This window comes from Oncorhynchus mykiss, chromosome 7 (genome assembly GCF_057628025.1).
Source record: "Oncorhynchus mykiss isolate SJ-2025 chromosome 7, ASM5762802v1, whole genome shotgun sequence".
NCBI lineage: Eukaryota > Metazoa > Chordata > Actinopteri > Salmoniformes > Salmonidae > Oncorhynchus > Oncorhynchus mykiss.
Window position 1 is genome coordinate 57,095,645 of NC_143028.1, and position 21,622 is coordinate 57,117,266.

Sequence of the window (21,622 nt, forward strand, 5' to 3'; positions counted from 1 at the left end):
CCATGTCAGCCTACACACCCCCCCATGTCAGCCTACACACCCCACCATGTCAGCCTACACACCCCACCATGTCAGCCTACACACCCCACCATGTCAGCATGCACACCCCACCATATGTCAGCCTACACACCCCTCCATGTCAGCCTACACACCCCTCCATGTCAGCCTACACACCCCTCCATGTCAGCCTACACACCCCATCATGTCAGCCTACACACCCCACCATGTCAGCCTACACACCCCTCCATGTCAGCCTACACACCCTACCATATGTCAGCCTACACACCATACCATGTCAGCCTGCACAGCCTAAACACCCTACCATGTCAGCCTACACACCCCACCATGTCAGCCTACACACCCCACCATGTCAGCCTACACACCCCACCATGTCAGCCTGCACAGCCTACACACCCCACCATGTCAGCCTACACAGCCCACCATGTCAGCCTACACAGCCCACCATGTCAGCCTACACAGCCCACCATGTCAGCCTACACAGCCCACCATGTCAGCCTACACACCTCACCATGTCAGCCTACACAACCCACCATGTCAGCCTACACACCCCACCATGTCAGCCTACACACCCCACCATGTCAGCCTACACACCCCACCATGTCAGCATGCACACCCCACCATATGTCAGCCTGCACACCCCACCATGTCAGCCTACACACCCCTCCGTGTCAGCCTACACACCCCATCATGTCAGCCTACACATCCCTCCATGTCAGCCTACACACCCCACCATATGTCAGCCTGCACACCCCACCATGTCAGCCTACACACCCCACCATGTCAGCATACACACCCCACCATATGTCAGCCTGCACACCCCACCATATGTCAGCCTGCACACCCCACCATGTCAGCCTACACACCCCACCATGTCAGCCTACACACCCCACCATGTCAGCCTACACACCCCACCATGTCAGCCTACACACCCCACCATGTCAGTCTACACACCCCACTTCCACATAAGAATAATGCAATAAATGACAACTTGCTTCTGTAACCGACCCCCGAAGAAATGGGAGGCGGGGGGGTAGAACTAGGGAAGAAACAAAGAGAGAGAAAGAGAGAGAGGACAGTAATCCCCCCTTATTTCTGGTCCCTGTAGAGGTCACATGACAGGTGACACTTACATAACTACTGCCGTCTTTAAAAATACTCTGCTGAAAGATTCATGAGGAATGGCCTGACTGTCTGGGGTCTGCATGCACTGCTGGTGGTGTGTGTGTTTTGGGGGGCGGACAGAGAAATACCGGCATGATGTGAAAGTTTGTGTGTGCATGTACTGAATGTGTGATAAGAGATTAATGTATAGTGTCTGCAGGCGAATGTACTGTATGTGTTGTGTCAGGCTACGTGTGTGGGGTCCTGAGTGACATAAGCTCCTACTTGTCAACAGGCAGGCAGCGGCACACACTGATCTAGTTTGAGCACTCTTATCTAATTTCTATCCCTCATTCCAGAGCGGGCGGGGGGGGGTGGGGGGTGGAGGCCCTGAGTAATAAAGCAATAAACAGAATTGCTGAACCAGGCCAAAGGTATGTGGGGCCTCACGTGATCATCTCACTCCCCCTTCACACAGCTCTAATGTCCTGTTGGGCGGGAAACACACACACACACTGGGCTGAACTGTACAGTGCTATATTACTGGTGTAGTCTACAGAAGAGGCCTCATCCACTGCTCCACTCAGTTACAGTAGTTAGTGTGACTGTGTATAATAGCATTCATGTACATTGAAATGGGGTTGATGAGGATTACTTTTCCACATGATAACATCTCTAGTTTTTTAGAGAGAGAGAGAGAGAGAGAGAGAAAGAAAGAAAACCAGAGACAGAGGAGAGATTTTTAGCCTATGATCCTGATCCCAGTCAGGTGACCTGAGATCAGAGGTCAATAGGTCAGAGGAAGAAGTGAAAGACAGAGCTCACTGGGTCAGTAGGAGTTTGGGAAGGGAAGGCCAAGCAAAGGATTTTGTTTCACTTCCCAGAGCCCAAAATGTCTCAAAGGGAATATTTGACCTTCTAAAACACAGAGATGGGTATGCCCGGTACCTATACTTACTGCTGCACTGTTTGGAAATATCTACACTTGTGAAGAGGTAATGAAGTTAGCATATGGCAAAATTGTATATGTATAGCGTCAATCCCTCACATTGAAATATTCATTGCTAATAATATTATTGTCCTGTGTTTACACAGATACAATTTCCCCCCATACGAAATTATACAATACATTTAACTTGAGTGTGAGTACCATTTGTGTTGCATTATTAAGGAAATACTGTGTTACCTAAATAAGCCTCTATAAACAGAACTGTGTAGAACACAGTGTAATATAAACACATCAGTCCATCGTCAATTATTTTAACAAAATGCTCCACAGTTATTGTGCACTCATAATGTTCCATAATGCAAAAGTAGAGGAACACCTATAAAACGCACAAAAGAGAGAAAAATATTGCAGCCATCCAGTTGCACTGAGATACATGTACAAGTCTTTGTGATACAGTGCAACTGGCCCGGATCACATCACAGAGACTTGAGCCGTCCTCTGTTCTTCCTGTTTTCAGCCCTCGGTGTTGTGTGTGCGACTCACGCAACCATCCTCTGACCCGATGCTCTACACCAGCACTTCAAAGGGATATACAAACATGCTTGATGGCTCTGAAGGGAACAGAGCTGGGCCGGTGTGCCCACATAAACATACCATTTCATCAACACACATGAAAGAATCCAGAATGGAAACAGCGAAAACCTGAAATCTCTTAAAACTCCTTCATATACAGGGAAGAGTCTGAGCATTGATATGACGTCCCTAGTGACCAGATACATGTAGACAACGGTTTTCTGAAACAAACACTACCTGCATAGACATAATGAATGAATAGCACAATCAGATTGAAAAGGACATAGCTACAGCTTGAACCCAAGTTCTAACTTTCAAAATGAATGAAATACCCTGATGTCCAGGGTTAGTTTTGACTGTGGCTTGATAATCAAGGGGTCAAAGATTTGGGAGGGGTCAAGGCTTTGGGAGGGGTTAAAGGTGAAAGCTTGAAGGTTGCTGGCCCGTGACTGACCTTCACGCAACCCTTCCAGGGGATAGAAGAAGGCCACCATCAGGTTCATGAGGACGGCCAGGTTGAAGGAGATGTTACTCCAGAATGACATGTTTCTGGAACACCAGTACAACACAGGCTGGGCTAGAGGAGAGAGAGGGAAGGGGTAGGGAGAGGGGAGAGAGAGAGGGAAGGGGTAGGGAGAGAGGGGAGAGCAAGAGAGAGAGAGAGAGAGAGAGAGGGAAGGGGTAGGGAGAGAGGGGGGAGAGAGAGAGAGAGAGAGAGGGAAGGAAGGGGTATGGAGAGCGGAGAGAGAGAGAGAGAGAGAGGGGGAAGGGGTAGGGAGAGAGAGGGAGGGAAGGGAGAGGGGAGAGAGAGAGAGGGAGGGAAGGGGTAGTGAGAGGGGGGGAGTGAGGGAAGGGGTAGCGAGAGGGGGAGAGAGAGAGGGAGGGAGGGAAGGGGTAGGGAGAGGGGGAAGAGAGAGAGAGAGGGAAGGAAGGGGTAGGGAGAGGGGGAGAGAGGGGGGAGGGAGGGAAGGGGTAGTGAGAGGGGGAGAGAGAGAGAGGGAGAGGGAAGGAAGGGGTATGGAGAGGGGAGAGAGAGAGAGAGAGGGGGAAGGGGTAGGGAGAGAGAGGGAGGGAAGGGAGAGGGGAGAGAGAGAGGGAGGGAAGGGGTAGGGAGAGGGGGGGAGTGAGGGAAGGGGTAATGAGAGGGGGAGAGAGAGAGGGAGGGAGGGAAGGGGTAGGGAGAGGGGGAAGAGAGAGAGAGAGGGAAGGGGTAGGGAGAGGGGGGAGAGAGGGGGGAGGGAGGGAAGGGGTAGCGAGAGAGGGAGAGAGAGAGAGAGAGAGAGAGAGAGAGGGAGGGAGGGGGGGAGAGAGAGAGAGAGGGATGGAAGGGGTAGGGAGAGGGGGGAGAGAGAGAGGGAAGGGGTAGGGAGAGGGGGGAGAGAGAGGGAAGGGGTAGGGAGAGGGGGGAGAGAGAGAGGGAGGGAAGGGGTAGGGGGGAGAGAGAGAGAGAGAGGGAAACGGTAGGGAGAGGAGGGAGAGAGAGAGAGAGAGAGGGGGGAAGGGGTAGGGAGAGGGGGGAGAGAGAGAGGGGGGAGGGGTAGGGAGAGGGGGGAGAGAGAGAGAGAGGGGGAAGGGGTAGAGAGAGGGGGGAGAGAGAGAGAGAGGGGGAAGGGGTAGGGAGAGGGGGGAGAGAGAGAGGGGTGGAAGGGGTAGGGAGAGGGGGAAGGGGTAGGGAGAGGAGGGAGAGAGAGAGAGAGGGGGGAAGGGGTAGGGAGAGGGGGGAGAGAGAGAGAGGGGGAGGGGTAGGGAGAGGGGGGAGAGAGAGAGAGGGGGAAGGGGTAGGGAGAGGGGGGAGAGAGAGAGGGGGAAGGGGTAGGGGGGAGAGAGAGAGGGAAGGGGTAGGGGGGAGAGAGAGAGGGAAGGGGTAGGGGGGAGAGAGAGAGGGACGGGGTAGGGAGAGGGGGGAGAGAGAGAGAGAGAGAGGGAAGGGGTAGGGAGAGGGGGGAGAGAGAGAGAGAGGGAAGGGGTAAGGAGAGGGGGGAGAGAGAGAGGGAAGGGGTAGGGAGAGGGGGGAGAGAGGGAGGGAGGGAAGGAGAGGGGGAGAGAGGGGGGAGGGAGGGAAGGGGTAGCGAGAGGGGGAGAGAGAGAGAGAGAGAGAGAGAGAGAGAGAGGGAGGGAGGGGGAGAGAGAGAGAGAGAGAGGGATGGAAGGGGTAGGGAGAGGGGGAGAGAGAGAGGGAAGGGGTAGGGAGAGGGGGGAGAGAGAGGGGAGAGGGGGGAGAGAGAGGGAAGGGGTAGGGAGAGGGGGGAGAGAGAGAGGGAGGGAAGGGGTAGGGGGGAGAGAGAGAGGGAGGGAAGGGGTAGGGGGGAGAGAGAGAGAGAGGGAAGGGTTAGGGGGGAGAGAGAGAGAGAGGGAAGGGGTAGGGAGAGAGAGAGAGAGAGAGAGGGGGAAGGGGTAGGGAGAGGGGGGAGAGAGAGAGAGAGGGGGGAGGGGTAGGGAGAGGGGGGAGAGAGAGAGAGAGGGAGGGAGGGAAGGGGTAGGGAGAGGGGGGAGAGAGAGAGGGAGGGAGGGGTTAGGGAGAGGGGGGAGAGAGAGGGGGAGGGAGGGAAGGGGGGAGAGAGAGAGAGGGAAGAGGTAGGGAGAGGGGGGAGAGAGAGAGAGAGGGAGGGAGGGAAGGGTTAGGGAGAGGGGGGGGAGAGAGAGGGAGGGGTAGGGAGAGGGGGGAGAGAGGGAAGGGGTAGGGAGAGGGGGGAGAGAGGGAAGGGGTAGGGCGAGGGGAGAGAGAGGGAAGGGGTAGGGAGAGGGGAGAGAGGGGGAAGGGGTAGGGAGAGGGGAGAGAGAGGGAAGGGGTAGGGAGAGGGGAGAGAGAAAGAGAACAAACATTTTAAAAGAGAATGGGAAATAAACTTGACATTACACATTTTACCAATAACAGCAAATCTATTGGACATTTCCTTATTTGGTATGATACTTCACAGCAGGCTCAGTATATCCTGCAGTACTCATAGCTGGAGGGCAGTGGTGTGTGAAGCTGTGTGATACAGAGTATCAGTACCTCGTACTGAAAGTGTGCAATAATAGAAAGGCTCTGTATTAAAGCACATAACTTTATTCTATTATAAAAATATTTCAATGGACGAATATTACACTTTTAACAGGTAACATTTATAGAATTGAGTGAAGAAAAAGTAGTCTATGTGTTGTTATTAGAAGTTTAAGCTGGGAGGAAAGAACCACAAAGGCAGCGGGAGTTGAATGTCTCTGCTGTTCATGTTGGTTAAGGACTAGACACCCATGAGGAAAGCGACCTTTAGACAACTCACTGTAACCTTTCCTCTATTGAAGCTGGCTGTCTTCTCCCCTCCCCACAGCTGACAGCCAATCTGGCATGCTGGCATTGTTTATATACGCTATTCTGTGTCGCTTTTTAGATTGGTTTAATTGGAAAATAGAAAATAGACAAGGGACTTTTCTCTTTATCTCTGTCTGACAGTGACAGAGAAGTGTGTGGGCATGTGTCTCTGTGGATGCACAATGGGTGTGTGCGTGTGTGTGTAGTGTGTGTGTGAGACTGTAAATGTCTTGTCTCTGTGCGCTGTGCTCTCAGTTGTGATTCATACTGTTTCACGGCTCAGATGTAGTGGAAAGCCCCTACAGCCCACTGACAGACTGACAATGGAAAGAAGAGGTGTAATAACGAAACACTAACCTCTGCCAAAACACACAGAGTTAGGATGATACTGGCTCTATTAACACTAGCCCTGCGACAGCAACATTAAAACCCTTTCTCAGCTCCTCTGGGTCAAGTCATTAGATCACAAGGAAGTTTTGGCATAACACACACCTTTTATATTTGTTATTTACACTGCATCAAGTTAATGCAGTAACATTTCAGAGGAAGTAGATGAATATCAATTTGTAAAACCCTCCTGAGAGGCCATTTTGAAGAGCTACTGTAGCTACCTCGTAGTTTCTTCTGCCAGTTCATCTCATTGAAGAGGTTCTCAGCGCTGAGGAAGAAGTCGTTGATCTTGCTGCCCTGCTCGTCCCTCTCTGTGGTGTAATACACCCTCAGTTTGGACTCACAGGTCAGGAACTCACAGATGTTGGGCACAGGAAACACTATCTCCTCCATGGTGCGGTCATGACGCACGATCTGAGAGGAGGACACACACAGGAACACACTCAGTCACTTTCAGCTCCATAGGTATAGAGTGTACCAGCCACTTAGGCCCCAGGTTGGGGAGCACGAAGGTGCCTGGACAGTGTCATTTAGCCCCAGGCTTGGAGCATTCCATTATGCCTCAGATTTAGAAGAACTGAAATCGCTCTATGGCAGTGTTTAAGCTTTTATAATAACATTTATAAATGTTATAAAACATTTAGGTTTTTATAATAACACACACATATAACAACACACATCGACCTATCTACAGTTGAAGTCTGAACACTTAGGTTGGAGTCATTAAAACTAATTTTTTAACCAATACACACATTTCTTGTTAACAAACTATAGTTTTGGTAAGTCGGTTAGTATATCTACTTTGTGCATGACACAAGTCATTTTTCCAACAATTGTTTACAGAGAGATTATTTCACTTATAATTCACTGTATCACAATTCCAGTGGATCAGAAGTTCACATACACTAAGTTGACTGTGCCTTTAAAACTTCTTAAGGCTAGGGGGCACCATTTTCACATCCGGATGAAAGGTGTTTGAATGATGTATGTAACAGAACTTATTTGCCAGGCGAAACCCCGAGGACAAACTATCCAAACATTTTTTTGAGGTCACTCTCTTTTCAATGGGAATCTAGAATTCTATCGCAGTTGCTTGCAGTTCCTATCGCTTCCACTAGATGTCAACAGTATTTAGAAATTGGTTGATGTTTTTCCTTTGAGAAATGAAGAAGTAGCCCTGTTCAGAACGAGTGTCGAGTGAAGTGTACTTTTGTGGTTGGGGCGCGTGACCTGAAAGCTCACTCCACTTTGTTTTCCTCCGGTATTGAACACAGTTTATTCCGTCTTAAATTTGATAGATTATTTATGTTTAAAAATACCTAAAGTTGTATTAGGAAAGTTGTTTGAAATGTTTGGATCAAGTTTACAGGCAACTAATTAGATCATGTGTAGTCATGTTGCGCGAGTTGGAACCGGTGTATTTTCTGAATCATACGCACCAAATAAATTGACATTTTGGATATATAACGACAGAATTTATCGAACAAAAGGACCATTTGTGATGTTTAATGGACATATTGGAGTGCCAACAGAAAAAGATCTTCAAAGGTAAGGCATGCATTATATGTTTTTTCCGACTTTTGTGTTGTGCCTGGCGGGTTGAATTATGATTTTCATGTGTATGTTTGATGGGGTGCTGTCCTCAGATAATAACATGATTTGCTTTCGCCGTAAAGCCTTTTTGAAATCTGACACTGTCGCTGGATTAACAAGAAGTTCATCTTTAAACCCATGTATCACACTTGTATGATTATGAATTATAATGAGTATTTCTGTTTTTGAATTTGGCGCGCTGCTATTTCACTGGGTGTTGTCAAATCAATCCCATTTACGGGATTGGTGAGCGAAAGGACCACTAAGAAGTTAAACAGCTTGGAAAATTCCAGAAAATTATGTCATGGCTTTGAAGCTTCTGACAGGCTAATTGATATCATGAGTCAGTTGGAGGTGTACCTGTGGATTATTTCAAGGCCTACCTTCAAACTCAGTGCCTCTTTGCTTGACATCATCGGAAAATCAAAAGAAATCAGCCAAGACCTCAGAAAAAAAATTGTAGACCTCCACAAGTCTGGTTCATCCTTTAGAGCAATTTCCAAACGCCTGAAGGTACCACGTTCATCTGTACAAACAACAGTACGCAAGTATAAACACCATGGGACCACGCAGCCGTCATACCACTCTGGAAGGAGACGCGTTCTGTCTCCTAGAGATGAACGTACTTTGGTGTGAAAAGTGCAAATCAATTCCAGAACAATAGCAAAGGACCTTGTGAAGATGCTGGAGCAAACGGGTACATATTTATTTATATCCACAGTAAAATGAGTCCTATCTTAACATAACCTGAAAGACCGCTCAGCAAGGAAGAATCCACTGCTCCAAAACCACCATAAAAAGCCGGACTACGGTTTGCAACTGCACATGGGGAAGATCATACTTTTTGGAGAAATGTTATCTGGTCTGATGAAACGAAAATAGAACTGTTTGATCATAATGACCATCGTTATGTTTGGAGGAAAAATGGGGAGGCTTGCAAGCCGAAGAACACCATCCCAACCGTGAAGCATGGGGTGGCAGCCTCATGTTGTGGGTGTGCTTTGCTGCAGGAGAGACTGGTGCACTTCACAAAATAGATGGCATCATGAGGAAGAAAATTACGTGGATATATTGAAGCAACATCTCAAGACAGCAGTCAGGAAGTTAAAGCTTGGTCGCAAATGGGTCTTCCAAATGGACAATTACCCCAAGCATACTTCCAAAGTTGTGGCAAAATGGCTTAAGGACAACAAAGTCTAGGTATTGGAGTGGCCATCACAAAGCCCTGATCTCAATCCCATAGAACATTTGTGGGCAGAACTGAAAAAACATGTGTGAGCAAGGAGGCCTACAAACCTGACTCAGTTACACCTGCTCTGTCAGGAGGAATGGGCCAAAATTCACCAAACTTGTTGTGGAAGGCTACCTGAAACATTTGACCCAAGTTAAACAATTTAAAGGCAATGCTACCAAATACTAATTGAGTGTATGGAAACTTCTGACCCACTGGGAATGTGAAGAAAGAAATAAAAGCTGACATATCACATTCTTAAAATAAAGTGGCAATCCTAACTGACCTAAAACAGGGATTTTTACTAGGATTAAATGTCAGGAATTGTGAAAAACTGAGTTTAAATGTATTTGGCTAAGGTGTATGTAAACTTCCGACTCCAAACGGTATATACATACAGTGGGGAGAACAAGTCTTTGATACACTGCCGATTTTGCAGGTTTTCCTACTTACAAAGCATGTAGAGGTCTGTAATTTTTATCATAGGTACACTTCAACTGTGGGAGACGGAATCTAAAACAAAAATCCAGAAAATCACATTGTCTGATTTTTAAGTAATTAATTTGCATTTTATTGCATGACATAAGTATTTGATCACCTACCAACCAGTAAGAATTCCGGCTCTCCCAGACCTGTTAGTTTTTCTTTAAGAAGCCCACCTGTTCTCCACTCGTGTATTAACTGCACCTGTTTGAACTTGTTACCTGTATAAAAGACTCCTGTCCACACACTCAATCAAACAGACTCCAACCTCTCCACAATGGCCAAGACCAGAGAGCTGTTTAAGGACACCAGGGATAAAATTGTAGACCTGCACAAGGCTGGGATGGGCTACAGGACAATAGGCAAGCAGCTTGGTGAGAAGACAACAATTGTTGGCGCAATTATTAGAAAATGGAAGAAGTTCAAGATAACGGTCAATCACCCTCGGTCTGGGGCTCCATGCAAGATCTCACCTCGTGGGGCATCAATGATCATGAGGAAGGGGTCAGCCCAGAACTACACGGCAGGACCTGGTCAATGACCTGAAGAGAGCTGGGACCACAGTCTCAAAGAAAAACATTAGTAACACACTACACCGTCATGGATTAAAATCCTGCAGCGCATGCAAGGTCCCCCTGCTCAAACCAGCGCATGTCCAGGCCCATCTGAAGTTTGCCAATGACCATCTAGATGATCCAGAGAAGGAATGGGAGAAAATAGAGCTTTTTGGTCTAAACTCCACTCGCCGTGTTTGGAGGAAGAAGAAGGATGAGTACAACCCCAAGACACCATCCCAACCGTGAAGAATGGAGGTGGAAACATCATTCTTTGGGGATGCTTTTCTGCAAAGGGGACAGGACGACTGCACCGTATTGAGGGGAGGATGGATGGGGCCGCGAGATCTTGGCCAACAACCTCCTTCCCTCAGTAAGCGCATTGAAGATGGGTCGTGGCTGGGTCTTCCAGCATGACAACGACCCGAAACACACAGCCAGGGCAACTAAGGAGTGGCTCCATAAGAAGCATCTCAAGGTCCTGGAGTGGCCTAGCCAGTCTCCAGACCTGAACCCAATAGAAAATCTTTGGAGGGAACTGAAAGTCTGTATTGCCCAGTGACAGCCCCGTAACCTGAAGGATCTGGAGAAGGTCTGTATGGAGGAGTGAGCCAAAATCCCTGCTGCAGTGTGTGCAAACCTGGTCAAGAACTACAGGAAACTTATGATCTCTGTAATTGCAAACAACGGTATTAAGTTCTGCTTTTCTGATAATATTAAGTTCTGCTTTTCTGATGTATCAAATACTTATGTCATGCAATAAAATGCTAATTAATTACTTAAAAATCATACAATGTGATTTTCTGGATTTTTGTTTTAGATTCTGTCTCTCACAGTTGAAGTGTACCTATGATAAAAATTACAGACCTCTACATGCTTTGTAAGTAGGAAAACCTGCAAAATCAACAGTGTATCAAATACTTGTTCTCCCCACTATACATATTAACAAACACACATACACACATTTTTGATGCACAAAACAATTTAGGCAACAGGGATCTTGATTCAAGAGGGGATTGAATGTCTCTGCTGTAACTAAAAAGCTTGATCTTGACATCTATTCTCTTAGCTAACAAGTTAGCAAACCAAATGCATAGCTTGAGCCCTGAGAAGGATATAATTTATGACACATCTTAGATTTCTTATAGTTATACTTAACTGGGCGTGCGTGGCGTTACACGCACTCCCTTGAGGCTGGTATTGAAAATCGGAAACGGTAAGGAAAATCATACTGATGATATTTCAAAATACCCCGGGATACAGTATATTGCCCAAGACTAATGTGCACCCCTTTTGGTCCCCAGGACCAGGATTGGGAAACACTGCTCTACTGACAATTAAAGATATCCAGTTAGTAAACTGTGTGAGTGTATGTGTGTGATGTCACTGACCTCTATCTGAGCAGTGTGTTTGGCGTAGAACTCCAGAGCCTCGTCTCCCTCTCCGTTGGTCCCGCCTGGCTTCAGCATCACCTGCAGCTCCTTGTTGTGGCGCGCCAACTACAGGGTTCAAAGGTCAAATAAGGGGTGAAAAATCGCTTGTGAGGAGTATGGCAGGTAAGACAGGAGACTGCATCTGACTCTGCTGAGAGTACTTGTATACCTCAAATGGTTGTATCCAGTGGTTGGTTATCCAAAAAAAACATGTGTATCTAAATGTGTCATTGGGGTCAACTAGGCCCTGAACACTACCTGGTGGGCCAAGATGTAGATGTTGTGGCCTACGTTCCTGGGGGATGCAGCATCATGCTCCTCTTCCTCCCCACTATCGTCCTCCTCTTCGGGATCCTCAAACTCCACCTCTCCCTGCAGGTAGGCCTTCTTGATCACCTCCACCTGAGGATCACACCACCCACAGAACCATTACCTGCTTTATACCTGACCAGAAACACTGACTTTCTCAGGAGGATAGAACTACACTACACAAAAATATCAATGCAACTTGTAAGATTTTACTGTGTTACAGTTCATATAAGGAAATCCGTGAATTGAAATATATTCATTAGGCTCTAATCCATGGATTTCACATGACTGGGAATACAGATATGCATCTGTCACAGATACCTAAAAAAAAAAAAGCATAGGGGCGTGGATCAGAAAACCAGTCAGTCTCTGGTGTGACCTCCATTTGCCTCATGCAGCGTGACATCTCCTTTTGCATAGAGTTGATCAGGCTTTTGATTGTGGCCTGTGGAATGTTGTCCCAATCCACTTCAATGGCTGTTCGAAGTTGCTGGATATTGGTGATATTGTCATACAAGTCGATCCAGAGCATCCCAAACATGCTCAATGGGTGACATGTCTGGTGAGTATGCAGGCCATGGAAGAACTGGGACATTTTCAGCTTCCAGGAATTGTGTACAGATCATTGCAACATGGGGCCGTACATTATCACGCTGAAACGGATGAATGGCAAAACAATGGGCCCTTGGGATCCAGACACGGTATCTCTGTGCATTGCCATCGATAAAATGCAATTGTGTTCGTTGTCCGTAGCTTTTGCCTGCCAATACCATTACCCCACCGCCCTTATTGGGCACTCTGTACACACCGTTGTCATCTGCAAACCGCTTGCCCACACGACACCATACACGCTGTCTACCATCTGCCTGGTACAGTTGAAACTGGGATTCAACTGTGAAGAGCACACATCTCCAACATCCCAGTGGCCATCGAAGGTGAGCAATTGCCCACTGAAGTGGGTAACGACACCAAACTGCAGTCAGGTCAAGTCCATGGTGAGGACGACGAGCACACAGATGAGACGGTTTCTGACAGTTTGTTCAGAACTTCCTCGTTGTGTAAACCCACAGTTTAATCTGCTGTCCGGGTGGCTGGTCTCAGACAATCCCGGAGGTGAAGTAGCCGGATGTCCTGGGCTGGCGGGGTTACACGTGGTCTGCGGTTGTGAGGACGGTTGGACGTACCGTCAAAATCTCTAAAATGACAGAGGTGGCTTATGGTAACATTACATTATCTGGCAACAGCTCTGGTGGGCATTCCTGCAGTCAGCATTCCATTTGCACGCTCCCTCAAAACTTGAGACATCTGTGGCATTGTGTTTAGAGACAAAACTGCACATTGCAAAGAGACCTTTAATTGTCCCCACCACAAAGTGAACCTGTGTAATGGCCATGCTGTTTAATCTTGATATGCCACACCTGTCAGGTGGATGGATAATCTTGGAAAAGGAGAAATGCTCACTAAGAGGGATGTAAACAAATTTGTGCGTTTGAAAAATGGGATTTTCTATTATTATTTTACCCCCCTTTTCTCTCCAATTTCAATCTTGTCTCATCGCTGTAACTCCCCAATGGGCTCAGGAGGCAAAGGTCAAGTTATGCGTCCCCGCTCGCTTAACCCGGAAGCCAGCTGCACCAATGTGTCTGAGGAAACACAGTTCAACTGACAACCGAATTCAGTTTGCATGCGTCCAGCCCGCCACAAGGAGTCTCTAGAGCGTGATGTAGTAAAGTAAAGCCCCCCTGGCCAAAACCCCCTAACCCAGATGACGCAGGGTCAATTGTGCACCAGGGTCTGTAGTGACGCCTCAAGCACTGCGGTGCAGTGCCTTAGACCACTGCTCCACTCGGGAGGCCCTATGTATAGGATTTTATATTGCAGCTCATGAAACATGGAACCAACACTTTACATGTTGTGTTTATATTTTTGTTCAGTGGGGGGGATGAATGATTACTTTTTCAGATGAATGGGGATGTCTGGGAATAAAAGGGGATTTGTGGGGACTAATGGGGACTAGTATGGACACGTTGAGTTTTGTAGGGACACGAGGCTCACCAGCTCCTTCGGCCTCATGTTGTACAGGATTCTCTCAGCGTTCTCACTGTCATGGCGACTCTCCATGATAGCCAGCAACAGCTTGGAGGCATTGTTCTGAGAGAAAGGGAGAAATACGTTTCCATGATATTAAACCATTATGCCCTTGTAATGAGATACGTCTAAAGTTAAAGATCAAATCCTTTGAGATGTTTCTGTTCCTCCTTCCAAATAAAACAGACAGAATCCAAAAAGGCTTAGGGGGGAAATGCACTCTGCAGATATTTGCTTTGGCACCTAAGGTGCTAGTTTAGGAGAGATTAATGAGTTGTCCAGATTTCAAAAGCAGCAGCACACTGTTTTTAAGTTCCTCCCGGGGTTTAGTAGTTATTAGAGTACAGGGTAAAGTTGCTTTACTACTAGTACAGTAGGCCTAGTGTGGAGACCCAGGCTGCTTCCGAAATGGCACCCTATTCCCTATATTGTACACTAATCTGGTCAAAAGTACAGCTCTACATAGAGAATAAGATTCCATTTCAAACGCAGACCTAATAAGAAGGAGGCCTCACCTTGAGTTCCAGCACCAGGTCCATCCTCTTCTTCCCCAGCGGGTTGATGTCATTCAGGATCAGAGCGATGATGATGTCAATGCCGTTGGACTCATGGGTGGCTATGCAGTTCTGCAAGGAAACAAGAACTTGGGTCAATTTTCTAAAGACACTGAGGAGGACAACACTAGATCAAGAACTACGCATGTCAGGACCCTCTCAATCCACCCAATGACAGTAGAAGTAGTATGGATGGAAATGGACCCAGGACAGGAGTCCATAACTGGTTCCTATGGTATGCACATGTGCTTGTAGCTAGTTCTTATGGCAGGGTTCTCCAACTGGCGGCCCGTGGGCCGAAGGTGGTTTTATTTCACCCCCAAGTTTTCTGAGCAAAATATTTTTTATTGTTGGACAGAAAAAAAACTAAGAACACCAGGAAATCAGCTCCAAGTGATTTTATTTGGGGAAATCTGTTCCCAAGAATTTCCAAGCATAATAGACAAGTGATCATATACAAATGTAAGCAACGTTTGAACTTATGATGTTTAGTCAAATATTATATATTTTTGCGCTTCTTGCGGTCAATTTACAGTCTACAAATCATTTGAAATTATGTTCCGTCCCCCGAACCATCCACTCAAGAAAAAGATCGGCCCGCGGCTGAATCTAGTTGATGATCCCTGTCTTATGGGATGGACCCACACTATCTGCTTGTAGTTCTAATGAGAACATGACAAAGGCCCATAGCTAATTAGTTCAAATGACAAGGGCAGTTAGCTAGTAGTAGTTCTAAAGGCAAAGACACATCTCAGTACCTGGTTCTCATGGCAGGGTCCCTGGCAGTACTCTGTCAGGCTCTCTACTGTCTGGTTGATGAGAGCCACGTTCTTCTCATTGATGTAGAGTCCTAGTAGCCCCAGGCCTCCTGTGGTGCTGCCACAGATACAGTCCAGGAACTGCAGCGTCTCACACACCAGGTTATAGTTGTTCTTGTTGTTCTGACACCGAAGGAAGTTCTGGAGAGGAACGAGGCAAGTGTGAGGGAATGGAAAGGGCAGGAAACAAGAGAATGCAAAGTCAATATATTTTATACACACTATGTTTTACTTCACAGGAAAACAATCCCACTTGACATTGTGTATTGAATTTTTCATTTTTATTTATTTAACCTTTATGTAACTAGGCAAGTCAGTTAAGATTAAATTCTCATTTACAATGACGGCCTACCCCGGCCAAACCCGGACGACGCTGGGTCCAATTTTACGCCGCCCTATGGGACTCCAAATCACGGCCCAATCCAAAAGTGATGCAGCCTGGATTCAAACCAGGGACTGCAGTGATGCCTCTTGCACTGAGATGTAGTGCCTTAGACCGCTGCGCCACTCAGGAGCCGAAAGGCAAATATTGAAAGGGAAATATGCATTGAAAGTGTGACTCTGAACTGAAAAGGGTTTCAGGTAACATGAAAATGAGGACAGGGTGACCCTGACTCCTTAGAGTCCACAGAGAACATCTGTGCATGAGTCACTGGGTAATCAGGACCATTGTGTTGAGTTAACTGTTAGATCAGAGACGTGATAGCCAGGCCTTCACTGAATATAACCGTCTATCTCATTACTCCTGATGATCCTCCCACCACCTTTGGCCCATGGGAGACGACGCATATCAGTTCAGACAGTGAATACACAGCAGCAGCCCACACAGACTTAGAGGTCGACCGATTATGATTTTTCAACGCTGATACAAATACCGATTATTGGAGGACCAAAAAAAGACGATACCGATTAAATCGGTTGATTTTTATATATATACCCGTATTTGTATTAATGACAATTACAACAATACTGAATAAACACTTATTTTAACTTCATATAATACATAAATAAAATCAATTTAGTCTCAAATAAATAATGAAACATGTTCAATTCTGTTTAAATAATGTAAAAACAAAGTGTTGGAGAATAAAGTAAAAGTGCAATATGTGCCATGTAAAAAAGCAAACGTTTAAGTTCCTTGCTCAGAACATGAGAAATAATATGAAAGCTGGTGGTACCTTTTAACATGAGTCTTCAATATTCCTAGTTAAGAAGTTTTAGGATGGAGTAATTATAGGAATTATAGGACGATTTCTCTCTATACCATTTGTATTTAATTTACCTTTGACTATTGGATGTTCTTATAGGCACTATAGTATTACCAGCCTAATCCCGGGAGTTGATAGGCTTGAAGTCAGAAACAGCGCTGTGCTTCAAGCATTGCGAAGAGCTGCTGGCAAACGCAGGAAAGTGCTGTTTGAATGAATGCTTACGAGCCTGCTGCTGCCTACCACTGCTCAGTCAGACTGCTCTATCAAATATCAAATCATAGACTTAATTATAATAAACACACAGAAATACGAGCCTTAGGTCATTAATATGGTCAAATCCGGAAACTATAATTTCGAAAACAAAATGTTTATTCTTTCAGTAAAATATCGAACCGTTCCGTATTTTATCGACGGGTGGCATCCCTAAGTCTAAATATTTCTGTTACATTGCACAACCTTCAATGTTATGTCATAATTATGTGAAATTCTGGCAAATTAATTATGGTCTTTGTTAGGAAGAAATGGTCTTCACACAGTTCGCAACAAGCCAGGCGGCCCAAACGGTTGCATATCCCCTGCTTGCACAGAACGCAAGAGCAGTGACACAATTTCCCTAGTTAATATTGCCTGCTAACATGAATTTATTTTAACTAAATATGCAGGTTTAAAAAAATATACTTGTGTACTGATTTTAAGAAAAGCATTGATGTTTATGGTTAGGTACATCGCAATTGCGCTTGTTAAATCATCACCTGTTTGGCGAAGAAGGCTGTGATTCAATGATAAATTAACAGGCACCGCATTGATTATATGCAACGCAGGACAAGCTAGTTAAACTAGTAATATCATCAAACATGTGTAGTTAACTTCTCTAGGGTAGGCGGCAGCATTTGACATTTTGGATGAAAAGCCTGCCCAAATTAAACTTTCTTCTACTCAGGCCCAGAAGATAGGATATGCATATAATAATTTGATAATAATTAGATTTGGATAGAAAACACTCTAAAGTTTCCAAAATTGTTTAAATAATGTCTGTGAGTATAACAGAACTGATTTGGCAGGCAAAAACCTGAAAAAATTCAATCAGGAAGTAGGATTATTTTGGTTGGTAGTTTTCTATTCAATGCCATTACAGTATCCATTGACTTAGGACTCAAATTGCAGTTCCTATGCCTTCCACTAGATGTCAACAGTCTTTAGAAATTGTTTCAGGCTTGTATTCTGAAAAATTAGGGAGTAAGAGCAGTCTGAATGAGTGGACCCTGCCGTGTCACAGAGCTTTTTCATGCGCACGACCAGAGAGATTGCCTTTCTTGTTTACCTTTTATATTGACGACGTTATTGTCCGGTTGAAATATTATCGATGATTTAGGCTAAAAACAACCTGATGATTGAATATAAAAATTGTTTGACATGTTTCTATGAACTTTATGGATACAATTTGGATTTTTTGTCTGCCTGTTGTGACTGCGTTTGAGCCTGTGGATTACTGAAGAAAACGTGCGAAAAAAACGGAGGTTTTCGGATATAAAGAGAGACTTTATCGAACAAAAGGAACATTTATTGAATAAATGAATGTCTTCTGAGTGCAAACATATGAAGATCATCAAAGGTAAGTGATTCATTTTATCTCTTTCTGACTTGTGTAAATATTCTACTTGGCTGGTTACTGTTTGTAATGATTTGTATGCTGGGCTATGTTCTCAAATAATTGTAAGGTATGCTTTCGCCGTAAAGCATTTTTAAAATCATACACCGTGGTTGGATTCACAAGAAGTTCATCTTTAAACCTATGTTTAATAATTGTATCTTTTCTGAATTTTTATAATGAGTATTTCTGTATTTGAATTTGGCGCTCTGCAATCTCACTGGATGTTGGCCAGGTGGGCTAGCATCCCACATACCCTAGAGAGGTTAACTAGTGATTATGTTAAGATTCATTGTTTTTTATAAGATAAGTTTAATGCTAGCTAGCAACTTACTGCTCCTTGCTGCACTCGCGTAACAGGTGGTCAGCCTGCCACGCAGTCTCCTCGTGGAGTGCAATGTAATCGGCCATAATCGGCTTCCAAAAATGCTGATTACCGATTTGAATGAAAACTTGAAATTGGCCCTAATTAACACAGACCACACACAGGAGCAGGAGACCAGCAGATAACCTGAAGACTGAGCTGTAGTGATTTTCAACAGGGCCAATTACCTGCTCAATTGAGGATACATCCAGCTATTGACTAACCAGCCTACGTAGTAGGAAATTCTAAGCAAACAAAGTAATGATTAACACAAAACTATCCATAAAAAAAGGTAAGTAAAGTAGGAACCGGCAAGATGCATGCCCTCCTCAGCATCTCCATCTTACCTCACGTAAGGTATAAATAAGACTAAAGAGGCAGTATCTGAGGGCTGGCTTCCCCTGGTGTTGGGCTGGCTGACTGACCTGCAGGTCTCGGTTGTGGTTCTCACAGAGCAGCTGGAGGAAGCGCAGGATAGGCTGCATGATGACAATGATAAAGCTCATCTCTCCATCGTCCTGGCCCTTGTCCCCGGTGCTGGGTGTGCCATCAGCCGTAGAGAAGTGGTCATCGGGGTCGGCCTCACGGCGGTATGAGTTGAAGGCTTTTTTAGTGGCCGACGAGGCCTCCAGCAGCTGCTCTCTCGCCTCATCTGTCACCAGTACCGCTGAGTCTTTGGCTGCAGAGACACAGGGAGGGGAGGGGAGGTCAACAGAACCAGCCCACAAAGTCTATAAATCAATTTTTTTATTGCTAACGTGTTCAGAGAGAAATTGACCTTAGATAAGTGTCTATGTGTAACTTCCTACTCCAATACAAAACCCATTAACAGCTGATATGAGACAGCCATTTTGATTTTGGTTGACCTCTGACCTTTCTTGCGGACGGGCACATCCTTGTCGGGGGCGTCGTCGTCTCTCTTCCTGTTGCCGAGGTCACTGGTGTTGACCGTCACCGTGGCTTTAATCTCCAGCTGGGCAAGCTTCATCCGGTCATAGAACACACGGAAAAACTTCTCGGACTTCTTGTCCTCCGTCAGACGGCAGATGAAGGAACGCTAGCACAAAAGGAAAACAAAAAGGTATAGGGAAGTAACGTTAATTACAATTAAAGATTAGGAATGTTATTTCACGCCACATGCTTGTGTATTCTTGTGTGTAGCCTACTTTACCAAATTAATTACAACAGACATGGTTGAAGTCTCAGTTGGTTATGTGGAGGAAAGTGCTCACAACACCACAGTTGTGGGTTTCATTCCCGAATAGTAGAAATAAATGTGATAACTGTAAGACAGCTTTGGATAAAAGCATCTGCTAAATGACCATTGGTCAAAACACAGAGGTTCAGGTAATTGATCGAATGGATCAAAATAAGACAGGCCTGCTCTGTTGTGTTTACAGTAGCACTAAGGACATATCATCAACACATACACACTCTGCAGCACATACTCCAGAAAAGGGAAATTTAAGTCATGTACATAGGTACTTTAACACTGAATACTACCATTGAGATGGTAATGGACCTAAAGCCACCTACGTAGTCACCTGTTTTTTTTCTCCACACGCCATTTAAAGTCATGAGAAGACTGGTCGAAAACGCATCGTTTTTTAATATTCTACTGTGCAAACAGTCAATGACAACACACGGGATTCAAGACCGGAATTCTTTATTTCTCTCTCTTTATTGCTGTGTGCCCCATGCATGCAGAAAATCATTAGACCACAACCATAGTCAGCCTCAGCCTGTTATTTGGTCAGTCTACTGGGAGGGAGAGGAGACTCCAAACCAATGGCAGAACAGGCCAGGTCACACTGCTTAGGGTGAAAAACGACACGAGTGGGTGAAGCCTGCCCTACTTACACAGATAGAGAGAGGGGGGAGAGGGTGGAGGGAGAGAGGAAGGGAAGGAGGGAGGGAGACAGAAACACAGGGAGAGGAAAAAGGGTGCAAGGAAGAAAATAAGAAAAAAGGTGACACTTTACTTGATACCCAGCGACATGTTACAACAGTCATACATGTCATAATAAGGCATAACAGCTGAGATAACCCATTATAATATGGTCCTAACACTGTCATGACATATTTAGACCTGTTGTGACAAATATTGTGTTACATTATTGCTGGTTATGACACCTACAGTGGGGCAAAAAAGTATTTAGTCAGCCACCAATTGTGCAAGTTCTCCCACTTAAAAAGATGAGAGAGGCCTGTAATTGTCATCATAGGTACACTTCAACTATGACAGAGAAAATGAGAAGAAAAAAAATCCAGAAAATCATATTGTAGGATTTTTAATGATTTTATTTGCAAATTATGGTGGAAAATAAGTATTTGGTCAATAACAAAAGTCTATCTCAATACTTTGTTATATACCCTTTGTTGGCAATGACAGAGGTCAAACGTTTTCTGTAAGTCTTCACAAAGTTTTCACACACTGTTGCTGGTATTTTGGCCCATTCCTCCATGCAGATCTCCTCTAGAGCAGTGATGTTTTGGGGCTGTTGCTGGGCAACACAGACTTTCAACTCCCTCCAAAGATTTTCTATGGGGTTGCGATCTGGAGACTGGCTAGGCCACTCCAGGACCTTGAAATGCTTCTTACGAAGCCACTCCTTCGTTGCCCGGGTGGTGTGTTTGGGATCATTGTCATGCTGAAAGACCCAGACACGTTTCATCTTCAATGCCCTTGCTGATGGAAGGAGGTTTTCATTCAAAATCTCACGATACATGGCCCCATTCATTCTTCACTTTACACGGATCCGTCGTCCTGGTCCCTTTGCAGAAAAACAGCCCCAAAGCATGATGTTTCCACCCCCATGCTTCACAGTAGATATGGTGTTCTTTGGATGCAACTCAGCATTCTTTGTCCTCCAAACACGACGAGTTGAGTTTTTACCAAAAAGTTATATTTTGGTTTCATCTGACCATATGACATTCTCCGAATCTTCTTCTGGATTATCCAAATGCTCTCTAGCAAACTTCAGACGGGCCTGGACATGTACTGGCTTAA

The 21,622-nt window shown here is 45.5% G+C and overlaps 1 protein-coding gene and 1 long non-coding RNA gene across 5 annotated transcripts in view; one reads left to right on the forward strand and one right to left on the reverse strand.

Moving 5' to 3' along the window:
• LOC149982609 (uncharacterized) overlaps positions 1-21,622 on the forward strand; it is a 102,297-nt gene that overhangs the window by 73,964 nt on the left and 6,711 nt on the right. The window lies entirely within an intron of this gene.
• LOC110528182 (inositol 1,4,5-trisphosphate-gated calcium channel ITPR1) overlaps positions 1-21,622 on the reverse strand; it is a 192,358-nt gene that overhangs the window by 51,653 nt on the left and 119,083 nt on the right. For all 4 annotated transcript variants that reach the window (XM_021610040.3, XM_021610038.3, XM_090241406.1 and 1 more), the window contains 9 exons: positions 19,486-19,669; positions 19,038-19,291; positions 15,330-15,530; positions 14,533-14,643; positions 13,985-14,080; positions 11,879-12,022; positions 11,579-11,686; positions 6,548-6,740; positions 3,099-3,221 (listed from right to left, as the gene is read on the reverse strand). In XM_021610040.3, coding sequence (XP_021465715.3) covers positions 3,099-3,221; positions 6,548-6,740; positions 11,579-11,686; positions 11,879-12,022; positions 13,985-14,080; positions 14,533-14,643; positions 15,330-15,530; positions 19,038-19,291; positions 19,486-19,669 — 1,414 coding nt within the window. The remainder of the gene's footprint in view (positions 1-3,098; positions 3,222-6,547; positions 6,741-11,578; positions 11,687-11,878; positions 12,023-13,984; positions 14,081-14,532; positions 14,644-15,329; positions 15,531-19,037; positions 19,292-19,485; positions 19,670-21,622) is intronic.